At 37.8% G+C, this 18,713-nt stretch overlaps 1 protein-coding gene across 1 annotated transcript in view; it reads left to right on the top strand.

Moving 5' to 3' along the window:
- Nucleotides 1-18,713, top strand: part of LOC121374155 (RCC1 and BTB domain-containing protein 1-like) — a 90,787-nt gene that overhangs the window by 12,281 nt on the left and 59,793 nt on the right. The window contains exons 3-5 of the mRNA XM_041501126.1: nt 3,386-3,493; nt 5,331-5,497; nt 7,723-7,813. Coding sequence (XP_041357060.1) covers nt 3,386-3,493; nt 5,331-5,497; nt 7,723-7,813 — 366 coding nt within the window. The remainder of the gene's footprint in view (nt 1-3,385; nt 3,494-5,330; nt 5,498-7,722; nt 7,814-18,713) is intronic.

The raw sequence follows: 18,713 nt of genomic DNA, 5'->3' as shown, positions 1-18,713 counted from the left end.
TACAATACTACGGTGTGAGTGGAGCCTTTGGGATTGTGTGTGTGATAAGACAGTACAATACTACGGTGTGAGTGGAGCCTTTGGGATTGTGTGTGTGATAAAACAGTACAATACTATGGTGTGAATGGAGCCTTTGGGATTGTGTGTGTGATAAAACAGTACAATATTACGGTATGAGTGGAGCATTTGGGACAGTGTGTATGATAAGACATTATGATACTATGATCTGAGTGGAGCGTTTGGGACAGTGTGTGTGATAAGACAGTACAATACTACGGTGTGAGTGGAGTGTTTGGGACAGTGTGTGTGATAAGACACTACAATACTACGGTGTGTGAGTGGAGTGTTTGGGACAGTGTGTGTGATAAGACACTACAATACTACGGTGTGAGTGGAGGATTAGGGACAGTGTGTGTGATAAGACAGTACAATACTATGGTGTGAGTGGAGCCTTTGGGATTGTGTGTGTGATAAGACAGTACAATACTACGGTGTGAGTGGAGCGTTTGGGACAGTGTGTGTGATAAGACAGTACAATACTACGGTGTGAGTGAAGCATTTGGGACAGTGTGTGTGATAAGACAGTACAATACTACGGTGTGAGTGGAGCATTTGGGACAGTGTGTGTGATAAGACAGTACAATACTACGGTGTGAGTGGAGCCTTTGGGATTGTGTGTGTGATAAGACAGTACAATACTACGGTGTGAGTGGAGCCTTTGGGATTGTGTGTGTGATAAAACAGTACAATACTATGGTGTGAATGGAGCCTTTGGGATTGTGTGTGTGATAAAACAGTACAATATTACGGTATGAGTGGAGCATTTGGGACAGTGTGTATGATAAGACATTATGATACTATGATCTGAGTGGAGCGTTTGGGACAGTGTGTGTGATAAGACAGTACAATACTACGGTGTGAGTGGAGTGTTTGGGACAGTGTGTGTGATAAGACACTACAATACTACATTGTGAGTGGAGTGTTTGGGACAGTGTGTGTGATAAGACACTACAATACTACGGTGTGAGTGGAGGATTAGGGACAGTGTGTGTGATAAGACAGTACAATACTATGGTGTGAGTGGAACATTTGGGACTGTGTGTGATAAGACAGTACAATACTGCGGTGTGAGTGGAGCGTTTGGGACAGTGTGTGTGATAAGACAGTACAATACTACGGTGTGAGTGAAGCATTTGGGACAGTGTGTGTGATAAGACAGTACAATACTACGGTGTGAGTGAAGCATTTGGGACAGTGTGTGTGATAAGACACTACAATACTACGGTGTGAGTGGAGAGTTAGGGACAGTGTGTGTGATAAGGCAGTACAATACTACGGTGTGAGTGGAGAGTTAGGGACAGTGTGTGTGATAAGGCAGTACAATACTACAGTGTGAGTGGAGCATTTAGGACAGTGTGTGTGATAAGACAGAACAATACTACGGTGTGAGTGGAGCGTTTGGGACAGTGTGTGTGATAAGGCAGTACAATACTACGGTGTGAGTGGAGAGTTAGGGACAGTGTGTGTGCTAAGACAGTACAATACTAAGGTGTGAGTGGAGCGTTTGGGACAGTGTGTGTGATAAGACAGTACAATACTGCGGTGTGAGTGGAGCGTTTGGGACAGTGTGTGTGATAAGACAGTACAATACTACAGTGTGAGTGGAGCATTTGGGACAGTGTGTGTGTGATAAGACAGTACAATACTACGGTGTGAGTGGAGAGTTAGGGACAGTGTGTGTCATAAGGCAGTACAATACTACGGTGTGAGTGGAGCGTTTGGGACAGTGTGTGTGATAAGACAGAACAATACTACGGTGTGAGTGGAGCGTTTGGGACAGTGTGTGTGATAAGACACTACAATACTACGGTGTGAGTGGAGAGTTAGGGACAGTGTGTGTGATAAGACAGTACAATACTACGGTGTGAGTGGAGCATTTGGGACAGTGTGTGTGTGATAAGACAGTACAATACTACGGTGTGAGTGGAGAGTTAGGGACAGTGTGTGTGATAAGACAGTACAATACTGCGGTGTGAGTGGAGCGTTTGGGACAGTGTGTGATAAGACAGTACAATACTACAGTGTGAGTGGAGCATTTGGGACAGTGTGTGTGTGATAAGACAGTACAATACTACGGTGTGAGTGGAGAGTTAGGGACAGTGTGTGTCATAAGGCAGTACAATACTACGGTGTGAGTGGAGCGTTTGGGACAGTGTGTGTGATAAGACAGAACAATACTACGGTGTGAGTGGAGCGTTTGGGACAGTGTGTGTGATAAGACAGTACAATACTACAGTGTGAGTGGAGCATTTGGGACAGTGTGTGTGATAAGACAGTACAATACTATGGTGTGAGTGGAGAGTTAGGGACAGTGTGTGTGATAAGACAGTACAATACTACGGTGTGAGTGGAGGATTAGGGACAGTGTGTGTCATAAGGCAGTACAATACTATGGTGTGAGTGGAGCCTTTGGGATTGTGTGTGTGATAAGACAGTACAATACTATGGTGTGATTGACAAGTTTGGGACAGTGTGTGTGATAAGACAGTACAATACTATGGTGTGATTGACGAGTTTGGGACAGTGTGTATGATAAGACATTACGATACTACGATGTGAGTGGAGCATTTGGGACAGTGTGTGTGATAAGACAGTACAATACTACAGTGTGAGTGGAGCGTTTGGGACAGTGTGTATGATAAGACAGTACAATACTACATTGTGAGTGGAGTATTTGGGACAGTGTGTATGATAAGACAGTACAATACTACATTGTGAGTGGAGTATTTGGGACAGTGTGTATGATAAGACAGTACAATACTACATTGTGAGTGGAGTATTTGGGACAGTGTGTGTGATAAGACAGTACAATACTACATTGTGAGTGGAGTATTTGGGACAGTGTGTATGATAAGACAGTACAATACTACGGTGTGAGTGGAGGATTAGGGACAGTGTGTGTGATAAGACACTACAATACTAAGGTGTGAGTGAAGCGTTTGGGACAGTGTGTGTGATAAGACAGTACAATACTATGGTGTGATTGACGAGTTTGGGACAGTGTGTGTGTGGTGGGGAAATTGAGATGTATTTTAGAGCATTATACAATTAAAATATTTAACAGAATCACAAGCTAAATAGATGAGATAATCGTACAAATTTATATACATGTATGTCTTGAAAAATGACCTGTGATTTTTTGGTAATTTTATCTGATATATTTCTGTTTCAACTGCTAGTTCTAAAAAATGGACTGTATTCTGCTTTTCACAGGCCGCTGTTTTGAGCCCTGCTTTCCAATTTGGACTGGTATGGGACTAATGTATAAATAAATAAATATATATATTTGATAATATATACTCAATGATATGTTTGTATTTTTCAGGTGACACTCACAGCAGTTTTGTCCCCCGTAAGATCGAGATTCTGTGTCGTAAGAAGATAGCTGACATTGCTTTTGGCAGTGGACCACATGTTCTGGCCGTGTCGGGAAGTAAGAAGACCTTGTAACTCTTAATGGTCACTCCAACTCTAGGGCTTTGAGGCCATTCAACAAGGGATGCGCAATCGATCTAGGATCGATTCCTGTTGGAGGGCCTATCGGGCTATTTCTCACCCCAGCCAGTGCTCCACTACTGGTGTAACAAAGGCCATGGTATGTACTATCCTGTCTGTGGGATGGTGCATATAAAAGATCCTTTGCTGCTAATCGAAAAGAGTAGCCCATGAAGTGGCAACAGCGGGTTTCCTCTCTCAATATCTGTGTAGTCCTTAACCATATGTCTGATGCCATATACCGTATTTGACCGGAAATTAGCCCATGTCTTTGAATAAGCCCCCCTCCATTTTGATAGCATTTAAGAAATTAGGCCCTCATTCGTAAATAAGCCTACCCCCAACTTCGTCACCTTATAAATAACACAAAACTGCAAGTTTGCTCAAAGTTCATTTAAAAGGTCATACCTCCTGCAAATAATTAAACACACAAATGTAACACAATATTGTACCACCAGTGAGATTTAGTAGTCTAATAGTAACAGTGTGTAACATTGTTTTCAATTTCATGCCTGCAGTATTTCTTTTGAAGTACCCAAACCCAAGTCTGAACTAAAACCAATGTCTATTTTTACCACCACACTGTGTCCGCAGTTAATGCTAATTAGGCAAATACCGTATTCTGATTGGCTAAGAACAATGGCCTAGATTGACAATTCTTTGTAGTGTAAGCTGACTGCCTGTCAGAAACGTGTGTATACACTATTGAGTTTGTTGTTTTAAGTCTTCTCAGAATTAAATTTTGAATGTAAATAAACAGCACTGGTAACATAGAAGGTGCGTTTCTGATAATTAGATACTAGTAAAAAAAAATTTTTAATTAATAAACTATTATTTATTAATAACAAATGGAACACTAATTAATAGATGTGCTACTGGACGTTTTTCATTTTCTTCCTAGTTCATTTAATTATTATTTATTTTAATTATTAGTTTTTTTGTGTTTTTTTCAACAAAACTGGCCCCTTGTCTGGGAATAAGCCCATCCCATGCTAAGCTTACAATGAGTTGTCTTGGCCCCCTGGGCTAATTTCCGGTCAAATACGGTAACTGTAAATAAAAAGTGTTGTTTGTGTCGTTAAATAAAAACATTTCCTTCCTTCCATTCAACAATTATGTAACACTCTTCAGGGTGAAGGGGTTATTATGTGATATCACAAAATGTTACGGAGTTGCATAACATTTTCAAAACAATATCTTACTTTTTGTCAAAGTAAAATGCAGCCATTCATGGCTGTTTTGTTCTTTAGGAGATGACGTTTTAGTCCCTAACAGTCCAACCAGAGGGGACTGTAGGTTTTATCTTTGTCTGTCTGTCTGTCTGTCTCCCATATAATTTTCCAGACAAGTTTTTGACAATGTCTCGAGATACTGAGCTGAAATTTGGTATATAGCCTTTAAAATGTACTTACTCAAGTTATTTATCCATGAATTAACATTTTCAATTCAACTTATTTTCATGCTTATATACAATTAAGGTTCAAGCATGCTGTCCTGGGCTCACACCTCGGCTTTCTGGGCTGTCTGTCCAGGACAGTTGGTTAGCTGTTGTTAGTGGTTAGTAAGAGAAAAGAGGGTGTAGTAGTCTTACACCTACCCATTGAGTTGTTCAAAGTCACTCTGGGTGGGAGCTGGTACCGGGCTGTGAACCCTGTACCTTACCAGCCTTATGTCGGATGGCTTAACCATGACATCACTGAAGCCGGTTGAATTAACATGTCATAATCTACAATTATCAAAAGTATAATTTGAAATGATTTTGTGTTTTTGTTCAGGTGGTGAGGTGTTCAGTTGGGGTCACAATGGCTACTGTCAGCTGGGTAATGGTGGCTCGAACCAGGGGTTTCTTCCTGCCCTCGTCACCACAAACCTACAGGGGAAACGAGTTGCACAGGTCGCCTGTGGAGGTCACCACTCAATGGCACTCACAGCAGATGGGGAGGTAACTCTAATTTTTTTAATTTTTTTTTTTACAGTGTATTTACATGAATACATGTATATTCAATTACGGTTAAATTAATTAATTATAAAGTTACTGGAAGTTGAATTTATAGTAGAATTTTAGTTTTAAAAATATATACATTGTATACATGTACATGTATACACACTTGAAGTCAGTATTGTACATATTTGATATATACTACTCACAGGGGTGGGAATTCTCAGATCAGCTGTTTTCCTCTCATGGAACATTGCATTTCCTCACATTTTAATCGTCCTTTTCTCCAAAATGTGTCAGATTTTAACCTAGGATTTCAAGAATTTTCGCGACCCCTCTAGATTTCCTCTTTTTTACAGTTCACAGATTCTCCCTGCTGTACTCAACTTTCACTAGGAATACACCAAAAATATGTCATGATAAACAATTTGTGCAACAGGTGATCAGTGTGACTATGTGATCTGAACACTCCGTACATCAACATAGTAATGCATGGCAACAATAATTATATATGTCATCTACTGAACACAATAAATGCATTTGCTTTACTTAACATGTTTTTCCTTGTTTTGGGGTTTTGTTTTGTTTAATGACACCACTAGAGCACAATGATTTATTAATCATCAGTTATTGGACGTCAAACATTTGGTAATTCTGACACGTAGTCTTAGAGAAGAAACCCATTATATTTTTCCATTAGTAGCAAGGAATCTTTGTATATGCACCATCCCACAGACAGGATAGCACATACCACGGTTTACTGGTTGGAACAAGAAATAGCCCAATGGTCTCACCAAAGGCTAGCACTTTACAACTTGGCTATATCCTGCCCCCCCTCCCCCCAAATATGCCAAGCAAACGTTGAGTAGTATAATTTGTTTTAGTTTAGGTGTTTGTTTAATGTCTTTATTAGTCCCCTACCAGTCCAGTCCGTCTGTCTGTCTGTCCCACAAATTGTTTTCCAGACTTTTGTTCATAATGCCTCAAGATATTGAGCTGACATTTGTGTCTATACCTTTATCATGTACTGTTACAGAAAAGGTTTGGCTTTCATGGCAATTTACCCATTATTTTACGGAGTTATGGCCCTTGAACTTAGGAGATACAAACATTTTTTTTCAGGATTTTGTTTCCATAATATCTCAGAACATTGAGCTGAAATTTTGTGTATAGCTTTATCATATACTGTTACAGATCAAATTTGACTTTCATTTTGATTTACTCATTTTTCACAGAGTTATGGCCCTTGAACTTAGGAGAGGCACAAATGTTTTTGACCCGGTAGGTGAAATGTATTGCTTTAGCAGTACTCTCAGAATGCTTTTTGAAATACTGACAAGTTGAATATACTGATGAAAAGAAATGAGGGAGAAAAAACTCACGGTAGACAAATATGTAATTTGGGACTTTGTTTTGTTTAACGATACCACTATTGGATGTCAAACATTTGGTAATATTTACATATACATGTAGTCTTAGAGAGGAAACCTGCTACATTTTTCCATTAGTAGCAAGGAATCTTTTTATATGCACCATCCCACAGACAGGATAGCACATACCACAGCCTTTGATATACTAGTCGTTATGCACCGGCTGGAACGAGAAATAGGGACTGAATGTCAGTAATGCCGTTAAACCTCCTGACAGTATTTGCTGTTGTTGTTTATGGTTTGTAATCCCATATTTCTTTTAATCACTATATATTTGTATTTATTTTTGATATAAATACATGTATATGAGGTTGAATATCATTAACACAGATAACTTCTTAACACTATCCATGAGCATAAGCATACAAGATGGTGTGGGGGGGGGGGGGGGGAGGATGGGTGCAACTGCCCAACTAGTGCTGGAGCAAATTGTCAAATTCGGGCAAATTTTTTAAAGAGATATTCAGGCAAAATGTGTTAACCTGAGGCCTTTTTACCACATATTACCATCATTCTACTCATACAATTAGTTGTAATCCAGGTAAAAATGTGATTTGTTTGCAACCCTATATAGCTGTTTGAAAGTAATGTTGAAGCTAAACAAACATTAGTATCCAGATTTGGGCATTTTCGTTTAATTTTGGCAAACACCAGCCTGTCCCCCCTACGAAAATGGGAGCCCTTACGCCTTTGTCCTTGGGAGTTTTGGTTGGAGTCACTACCTGCTGTTAATCTTTATGTGCTTCCTTCCTTCCGTCAGTAAAGTACTATATATTTCTTGTATTTATTTTTATCTAGATATACGCGTGGGGTCAGAACAATTGTGGTCAGGTTGGCACAGGAACCACAAGCAATCAGCCGACACCAAGGAGAATTACGGCAGTCATAGGTGAGGAAAGGAATGTTTACCAACATCCCATCACATTCTAATATATGGTGGGCTATTACGGTCAATGACACAATTCACACACTGTTGTTTTGGTTTCATACACAATAAATATAACATATCCATCTAATATTTTGTAAATATTATACTTACTGAATGGTCATATTTTGTAAATATTATACTTACTGAATGGTCATATTTTGTAAATATTATACTTACTGAATGGTCATATTTTGTAAATATTATACTTACTGAATGGTCATATTTACTTCTGTCTTTTTATACTTAAAGGTACAGACCCTAGTTTCAACCCATGAAAATGGACATTAAGTTTAGTTAATCTACAAACCTGCAACACATTTGGATAAAGTTATAAGCGAGAGAAGCTAAAATCAGTGATGTTTAAACGGGGAAATATTGTCATTACTTCTCTAACAAACATGCTTTTTTTAGAATTATGAAAAAGGCATTTTGGGGTATTGCAAAAACCTGCATGACCAGAACCACTTCAGATGTATGAAAATTAATATTGTAAATAACAAAATGCAAGTACTTCTAGTTTAATTTATCAAAAACAGCTTTAATAGTGAAAAATATGTTGTAGTGCTCTACCATTTGAGCTAATGAATGAATGAATGAATGTTTGACGACACCCCAGCACGAAAAATACATCGGCTATTGGGTGTCAAACTATGGTAATGCAAACAAATAATGAAAACCAATTGAGCTAATAGGGAAATTCCCACTAGCTGCTGCCAGTAGAAGCACTTTATACCAATACTACTACATTAAGCTTTTTTTGTTTGTTTGTCTACAGTTGTCAAAAATAAAAACATGCCGTCATGTAAACAGTGTTGTCTGCTCAACATGGTGTCACGTTGCAATAACAGTGAACTGGGTGCATGAAGTATCCATTTTCAGAATGCTGCCAAACATTTAGTGCAAAATTGCTATTGAGAATGTTTTGTTTGAAATTACTGATGCATCTAACTGTTTTGTTTGAAATTACTGATGCATCTAACTGTTTTGTTTGAAATTACTGATGCATCTAACTGTTTTTGAGTGGCCTAGTGGTAAAGCGCTTGCTTGATGCACGATCAGTTTGGGATCGATCCCTGTCGATGGGCTTTTTTGGCCTATTTCTCGTTACAGCCAGTGCACCACGACTGGTATATGAAAGGCTGTGGTATGTGCTACCCAGTTTATGGGATGGTGTATATAAAAGATCCTCTGCTACTAATGGAAAAATGTAGCGGGTTTCCTCTCTCAGACTATAATATGTAAAAATTACTAAATGTTTGACATACATGTACAATAGCCGATGATTAATAAATCAATGTGCTCTAGTGGTGTCGTTAAATAAAACAAACTTCTTTTTGCAACAACAGTAAACTGGGTGCATGAAGTATCCATTTTCAGAATGCTGGAAAACTTTTAGTGCAAAATTGCTATTGAGAATGTTTTGTTTGAAAATTATTGATGCATCTTACTGTTTTTGAACAAAATACAGGATTTAAAAAAAAAAAAAGTGTATTATTTACGAAATACAGATAAGAAGTGAAATTACAGTAAGGTACATGACATTGTATGTTATATTTATTGTGTATTAAAGCTGCACACCCTAGTTCCATCCAGCGAAAATAAATTATAATTTGGTTAATCTACAAACCTGTAACACACTTAGATCACGTTTTTATCAAATGGAGTGAAAAAGCAGGTTTTATATCGATAAATACCATGGGAATCGCCATGTCCCAATTGCTTGAAATAATTTTGAAAGTTTGTATTCTGATGTCACCGGTAGATGTCGCTCGAAGCACAACAATGCCTACGTCACGACAAATTTCACAGAGTGCGCACAGACTAGTGGTGCGTTCTTTTCACCTCTCCTGGACATGTTCCAACTGTTCTGTCCTGGTTGTATCCCCTCTCCAGATATTATAAGACTTAGCAAAATTATTGGTTTTAAGGGTTTGTAACGTTTTGTATTGAGACACTTACTTGTCTGAACTTTATTGTTACTGAAAATGTTCACGAACTGTGAAGAAAAATCTCACAAATGAACAACGACAAATCGGATGTTGATTGCGCGAACTGTGCACGAGAAAACAAACCGAACCAAAATGATAATGGTCACGTGGTATACCAACATCTGTGACGTTTACACAGGAAGATTCCCTCTAAAAATAGATTGGACCTCGCTTGCTTAACGGTTTTTTCTCGATAGACGTCTTGTGAAAAAATGCAAAAAATGCATTTCGTGGTTTTACAAACATCAGGATTAACAAAAAGCACTTCAGGTGAATGGAAATGTGTATTCTAAATAATAAAATGTAAGTAAAGTGCAATTTTATTTGTGAAAAATGGGGTTTAATAGCGAAAAACAATGCCGTAATGGTTAACAAATAACTGTAACTAGGGTGTGTCCCTTTAAGGAAAACTGATGTTGCAGAAATTATCTGTCATCAACCTTATGTGTATAACATGGCAATTGCAGTCTAGATGTACAATCATTAGCAGCAAGGGATCTTTTACATGTACTTCCCACATTACAAGTAAAGTAATTCATTAGTAGTGTGTTAATATAAAAGATCCTTTGCTGCTAATCAAAAAGAGTAGCTCATGAAGTGGCGACAATGGGTTCTCTTTCTCAATATCTGTGTGGTCCGTAACCATATGTCTGATGCCAAATAACCGTAATAAAGTGTGTTGAATGTGTCATTAACTAAAACATTTCCTTCCTAGTAGTGTGGTAGTGCATTATGGTAGTGGTGAATACAGGCATCAAATTAAGCATAGAGCCTAGTAACCCATGTACACTACACGTTACTATAAATTGCAGGGCTGGTAACCTAGGTTACGACACGTTTATCAAGTTTACAGTTCCCATTATCATTCGTTCATAAACATGTTCTTCATTCATATGGCTACTGTTCTTGTAATGATACTTATGTCTGTAGCTTACATTTAAACACGTACAGACCACTGAGAATTGAACATATGGCTACTGTTCTTGTAATGATACTTATGTCTGTAGCTTACATTTAAACACGTACAGACCACTGAGAATTGAACATATGGCTACTGTTCTTGTAATGATACTTATGTCTGTAGCTTACATTTAAACACGTACAGACCACTGAGAATTGAACATATGGCTACTGTTCTTGTAATGATACTTATGTCTGTAGCTTACATTTAAACACGTACAGACCACTGAGAATTGAACATATGGCTACTGTTCTTGTAATGATACTTATGTCTGTAGCTTACATTTAAACACGTACAGACCACTGAGAATTGAACATATGCGAAAGCAAAAACCAATTCAGGTAACGCAAATTGTTTTTACGTACCCTATCATGAACTTGTGAATGTTTTCCGCTAACTATACTACCCGAGTGATGGACGAACGAAACTGTCGCTCTCGCAATTTTCAGATGCCTGAGGTACATGTAGTGGTGTTTTTGTTAATAAAAAATATAGTTGAAGTACATGTACCACGTGGTAACTTCCTGGCTTGGGATTTTTGAATCTATCTTAGCACTACGAAATCACAAAAACCATCATAGACTACAGAACACACCATATTGACATCATAACTTACGATGGTTTTATGATTTCACAGCTCTAAGATACATTGTAGCTTTGAAAATAGAGCTGAGCGGTATTGAAATTTCAGGTTCGGAATCGGTATTTTTTGATGATTTACCTCGGTATTGGTATGGTATTCGGTATTGATACCATACAGATACCAAGTGGTATTTTTTGTATACTCTGCTTTAAATGCATGCCCGAGTTAAGTCTCACCCGCTAATTTCATCTAAATAAAATTAAATTCCATACTCATGGCCATCTTCAGCTATTTTGCAATCGTCAGATATATTGTTAGTGCTCATGAATTTTTCAATACCGAAATTTTGGTATTTTGAAATTTGTTCGTTACGATAAATCAGTGTTGACATAATACCGATGCCGAATGGTATATATGGTATACTACCCAGCTCTATTCGAAAATATGGGCCCTCGTAATTGAACGACCATTTTCGACTTACATGTATTTCAGTGGCTATGAATGACAATTCGGCTATTGGATGTCAAACATTTGGTAATTTGACATATAGTCTTAGAGAGGAAACCTTCCACATTTTTTCATTATACACTAAGTAGTTAGCACTGTACATTACACAAAAATAGCAAAACACTGGAATGTGGACGTTGTTTGTTGTAATTAGTGGCGTCCATGTTACATGTTTGTGTACACAACAGTCTTCGCCTGGACAGGTGAGTGATCACTCCTGCTCCCATCCACACTCACCTGCAATCTTTCAGGAGACTGACAAATTGATTGCCTTGCAATATATTTTTCACTGAATTTCATTTGAAACTTTATGTGACTGCTCGCCTAGTACCATTTCAGGAGAGTGATCTTCAGCTCACCTTGATTTAGCTCACGGCAAAGACTAATAGTTAATTTAAAAGCTTGTATTTTATTTTTAGTACATATCTTTTTTCTTCTTTTTTTCATCTCCAAAATACACCCAAAAAATGCAAGATATTCTTTTTAGTCCATAGAGATTGTTCTTTGGTACATGTTTAAAACTGTTTATGTTTTTGTCCCTTCCTGTCCAGAAGGTAAGATTGTGTGATTAAATGCATGTTTTGTTTTTAACAGTAAAGTTAAAGTTTGTTTTGTTTAATGACACCACTAAAGCACATTGATTTATTAATCATCAGCTGTTGGATGTGAAAAATGCGAAATTCTCACATACAGTCTTAGAGGAAACTGGTTATGGGTTTGTTTTTTGTATTAGTGGCAAGGCATCTTATATATGCACTATCCCACAGACAGGATAGCACATACCACAGCTTTGATATGCCTTTTGTGGTGCACTGGATGGAACAAGAAATAACTCAATGGGTCACCAACAGGGATTGATCCTAGACCGACCGACAGGCGAGCACTTTCCACGTCTACAATGTATAATAAGATCTGATCACAAAAATATATGTTATGGGGATAGGAACAAATTCATTGAGAGAGTGGATCCAACAAGGCAGTTTGATCTTATGACCCAAGCACCAAACGCGAGCTCTCCATCAACCTGTTAGAAAGCAGCATCCATCTGCTGTAGAAAGACGGTGGTTTTCTCATTACAGTGTGATATTTAGAGAATAACTAACGAGCTACAAGGAATTATGAATTATCTGTCCCGAGTGAATGAATGTTGTAAACCCAAGCCTTTGGCGAGGGTTTTACAACATTCATTCACGAGGGACAGATAATTCGTAACTCCTCGTAGCGAGTTGGTTATTCTCTTTATTACCCATTGTCAATTTTAACTGATTTTTAATGTAAAAATTCCTCTGCAGTCTACAACAAAGCCATCAGCCATTACGTCATATAATCTTACGCACATTACATGACGTAATGTAAGTGACGTCATAGCATAACGGCGTTCTTTTTACAGCCAAATGTTTACAGTACAAAATAATACAACTGTATTTGCATTTGAAAATAATTATTTTTATATATTACTAAAGCCGCTGCTTATGAAAATATACCATTTCATGTTTACGGAACAAGTGAGTCCATTTGTTTTTGTAAATCTTTGTATATCGTATAACGTATGTGTAATCTGACTCATGAATGGAAACATTATATGAATGAAAGTGAAGTTCCGGCCATGACAAGCAACCAACCAAACATCGTGATTTTTAAGCCAGCCAATCAGTGGCTGTAGAAGCAATCTGCACACTGTGCAGAGATCGAAAAAATATTACCCCGTATATTTGAGCCCATATGGGTAATAAAGGTCGATACATACTTCAACATACAGGTGAGCATGTATAAACAAAGCACAGTCTGGTTTCATCTTATATGCATTCTGTTGATTTGGTATCAGATCTGGCTGTCATTAACCTTTGCAAGGATTGATATACAGTAAAAAAAATATTTTTTTATCAAAACCAGACCATCAGTAAACCAGAATTCCCTCCAAATTGGACCTTCGAATAACCAGATTTCCCTGAAAACCAGACCTTTAGTAAACCAGATTTGCCTCAAAACCAGACCCTAAAAAAACCTGAATTCCCTACAAACTGGACGTTCAGTAAACCAGAATTCCCTACAAACCAGATCTTCAGTAAACCAGATTTCCCTGAAAACCGGACCTGCAGTAAACCAGAATTTCCTCAAAACTGGACCTTCAGTAAACCAGATTTCCCTCTAAACCGGACCTAATTCAATAAACCAGAATTCCTTCAATAAACCAGAATTCCTCCAATAAACCAGAATTCCCTCAATAAACCAGAATTCCCTCAATAAACCAGACCTTCAGTAAACCAGAATTCCCTCAATAAACCAGACTTTCAGTAAACCAAAATTCCATCAGTAAACAAGAATTCCCTTAAAAGCAAACATCAACTGTTGGATATGAGACATTTGGTAATTGTGACATATAGTCTTCTGAAGAAACCTATTGCATACAGTAAGCGATCTTTTACATGCACATTCCCACAAATAGGACAGCACAGTCGTGGGGCACTGGTTGGGACAGGGGGAAAAAACAATCAATGAATGGGTTCACTGATGGGATTTGATCCTTCGGCCCAAGCACCTACGGCAAGTGCTCTGTCAACTGACCTACAAACGTAGATCTGATCCTGCCCTCCAACCAAGTGTAAAAACACTGAATCAGTATATACATATGGTGGACACGAAATAGCCATAGTCTAAATTGACCGGTTGATCTTTCATTGAACCAGTGAGAACACCAGCCCCTATGGTTTAGTGGTTAAGCCATCTGCCTACAGACTGGTAGGTACTAGGTTCACATCCCAGTGCAGGCTTTACCCAGAGTTGTTTTAATGGCTCAATGGGTAGATTAAGACGACTAAACTGACTTCTCTCACACTAACAACTAACAACTAACTCACTATCCTGGACAGACAGCCCAGATAGCAGAAGTGTGTGCCCATGACAGCTTGCTTGAACCTGAAGTGGATATAAGCATGAAAATAATTAAAACTGCAAATAATTGTCTGTTAGTTTGTTTTGTTCAACAACACCACTAGAGCACATTGATTTATTAATCATCATCTATTGGGTGTGAAACATTTGCTAATTACAGGCCATAAGATTTCAAATTTCATGGGAAACACTTTTTCGGTTCTGTGTCTTGTGATTATGGGAACCCATCGGAAACTGATTTTAGGTTCCGTGAAAACAAGTCATGGGAACCCATTTTTAATACGATTGATTTAAATTACAGCAAAAATCAGTGCAAAGAGACATGTTTTCAAACTCAATATAGAGTTGATTTTCAACGCCCTCTCCATTATACACATGTTGTTGGATTTTGACAGATAAATAAAAATAATAGTTTATAGGTCTGATTCATTATGGGAGGAAATGACGTAGACCTATAAAGTTACTTTCTAAAAAATGTTAATTTTTACATGAAATTATTTCGCCAACTTAAAATAAAATTCGCCAACTACTTTCAAAATTCGCAACTGGCGAATTTGTCGAGTGCCAGAGCTAGCCATGCAGAAGGTTAAATATTTTCTACAAAATTATATTTGAATTTAAATACATACTAGTAATTACTAATAATTAGTGCCAGTAACTGTTGTTCAAATGTGTAACGCGTTTCATTTGAGCGCGTGTTGGATTTGGTTTACATGAACTGGAAAACTGATAAGTTCAGTTAACACAACAGTCTAAATCGGGTCTTGTGATTGTGTCAAGCACACTGCCCAGTAGTGTGATATCAGAAATATGATAATAGTAAAAAAAAAGTTCTATAATATATATTATTTTCGTTTAAAGGGACATTCCTGATTTTGCTGCAATTTATAAGATGTTATCGACTAACAAAGAATTTTTAACAATTTTAATTACATATCAAATACATTTTTCTGCATAAAATATTAGTGGCTGTATATTAAACATGTTTCTGATCATTCTAATATTTGTACTAGGTTAAATTTTGTTTTATTTCCTAAAATATTTTTTTTTCATACATACGAAATTATTTGAAGACAAAATCCAGTTTGGACTTCATGTAAATATTAAGATGACCAGAAACACATTGAATATACAGACACTGATATTCTAAACAAGAAAATATATTTAATATGTGAGTCTAATCGTAGAACTATTTTATTAGTAGGAAATATCTTACAATGCAGCAAACTCAGGAATACCCCTTTAATAGTCGTACTCGATGTAATAATCATGGGTAATTTGTTTTCGGTTCCGTGATTTTACCAACATGTAGGAAGCCATCGTTACCGTGAAATCCAAAGGCCTGTAATTAGTCTTAGAGAAGAAACCTGCATGAGCCAACTGAGGGAATAACATATACCACGGCCTTTGACAGATCAGTCATGATGACGAAAAATAGCCCAATGAGCCCGCCGACTGGGATCAAGCCCAGACTGGCGTCAGGCGAATGCTTTACCACTGATCTATGTTCCACCCTCCTAATAAATGAAGTGAAGCACCCCAAGAAGGAGAATGAATGAATGAATGTTTAACGACGCTACAGTATAAAAATACACATCAGCTATTGGGTGTCATGAAAAGGAGGACACAGAGATGTAGAGTCTGACTGAGATAACGTGTTGGTTTTACACTGGTCTCGGTGGCGGCGTGGTTAAACCATCGGACATAAGGCCGGTAGGTACAGGGTTCGCAGCCCGGTACAGGCTCCCACCCAGAGCGAGTTTTAATGACTCATTGGGTAGATGTAGAGTGTGACTGAGATAACGTGTTGGTTTTACACTGGTCTCGGTGGCGGCGTGGTTAAACCATCGGACATAAGGCCGGTAGGTACAGGGTTCGCAGCCCGGTACAGGCTCCCACCCAGAGCGAGTTTTAATGACTCATTGGGTAGATGTAGAGTGTGACTGAGATAACGTGTTGGTTTTACACTGGCCTCGGTGGCGGCATGGTTAAACCATCAGACATAAGGCCGGTAGGTACAGGGTTCGCAGCCCAGTACAGGCTCCCACCCAGAGTGAGTTTTAATGACTCATTGGGTAGGTGTAAGACCACTACACCCTCTTCTCTCCCACTAACGACTAACAATTAACAACTAACCCTCTGTCCTGATCAGACAGCCCAGATAGCTGAGGTATTTGTCCAGGACAGTGTGCTTGAACCTTAATTGGATATAAGCATGAAGATAAGTTGAAATGAAATGTTGGTTGTACATCTGCTAACCTCACCTCCCACACAGATGGTTCATTTTGTATTCCCCATGCACTTCTGCTTTGTATCAATTTTGTTTATACTAAAACATTCAAAATAGTCTGGTGTTTTTTGGTTTTATAAATAATTTGTTTAAAAAAAAATATATTTTTAAAACCCAACACTTCTGATTGGTTTCTCTTTTTAGAGGACTACTACTCATCCTAACTTCTCACCAATGCATTTCACCCATTGGTTCCAAACAGCCAATCAAATGGCTACATGTGTGTTGTCTTGCAGACTCATGCTGGTAGTCCATTGTTGTTTTGATGTCTTGTGCAAGAGCGGATAACGACATTTCTGCCTTATACCAGTATACATATTTCTATAATACCTGGGAACACTTGTCATTGTTGTTTTGATGTCTTGTGCAAGAGCGGATAACGACATTTCTGCCTTATACCAGTATACATATTTCTATAATACCTGGGAACCCTTGTCATTGTTGTTTTGATGTCTTGTGCAAGAGCGGATAACGACATTTCTGCCTTATACCAGTATACATATTTCTATAATACCTGGGAACACTTGTCATTGTTGTTTTGATGTCTTGTGCAAGAGCGGATAACGACATTTCTGCCTTATACCAGTATACATATTTCTATAATACCTGGGAACACTTGTCATTTTCAGCCAAAAGTGTTTTAGCTAAACCAGTTTAAACTTGTGTAAGTGTGAACAAACCTAATGAATGAGAAGACAAACATGTTAAAACTGGTTAAACTTCATAGGGGACTTTTGTGATGCAGAAAATGTATTGGTTGGGCACTACCAATGTGAATGGATGAATGGATATAGGTTTCAACAACTTCCTAGCACAAAAAAATACATAGGGTGTCAAACTACAGTAAATGTAGAAACTGAAGCTACCAATGTGATGATTCATTATGAAATTCATATTATTAATCAATTGTTGTTGGAAATGTTAGCTACAGTTTAGGTGATGAGATTGGTGTAAAATATGCAGGGGTTTGTCATGTTCTTATGTGTGCTTAAAGAAAAAGATACTTTGTAAAATAAGAGACCTCTGTAGGGTCTGGTCCTATGTGATGACCAGGGGCCTAATTCACTAAAGTCTCGCAACTTTGCGATCTCACAGTGCAGTGCTAAAAGACTTGCAAAGAGGATGCTTTCTTGTCTAGCAGAGCCTAAGAGAACTTTGTGAATTAGGCCCCAGGTCACCAATGCCATACGTCCAATGAAAAAAAAATGGTTGAATCGATCACTTTTGACATACAAATTAACTTCAAATTTACTTGTCTGTGTCGCACAAGTTAACAATAAGCACTAGGGCCATACCTAGGTTTTAGTTGGAAAAGGTGTTTAAATTTATTTTAAAACTGTTTTCTGAAGATATGTAAGACATAGAATACTACATTCGTTAGATGCCATTTATCTTACATCTCTTTGTTTAAAAAGGTTTTTAAACAACTCATAAGATAAACAGTATCTAATGTATGTAGTATTCTCTATTTTTTTAATATAGACCATTTACATAATACCATGAATCTGTTTCTAATCATACATCACAAGTAAAAAACGTGATCTGTAATTCATTGGGTCTCATATGCGAATAAATATTATTATAATAGTAAACAAAATTATGTGCGATGAATTGCTGTCAAATTGTTATTCAAGTTGTCA

This window comes from Gigantopelta aegis, chromosome 1 (genome assembly GCF_016097555.1).
Source record: "Gigantopelta aegis isolate Gae_Host chromosome 1, Gae_host_genome, whole genome shotgun sequence".
NCBI classification, from domain to species: Eukaryota; Metazoa; Mollusca; class Gastropoda; order Neomphalida; family Peltospiridae; genus Gigantopelta; species Gigantopelta aegis.
This window is presented reverse-complemented; position numbering and strand designations above follow the sequence as displayed.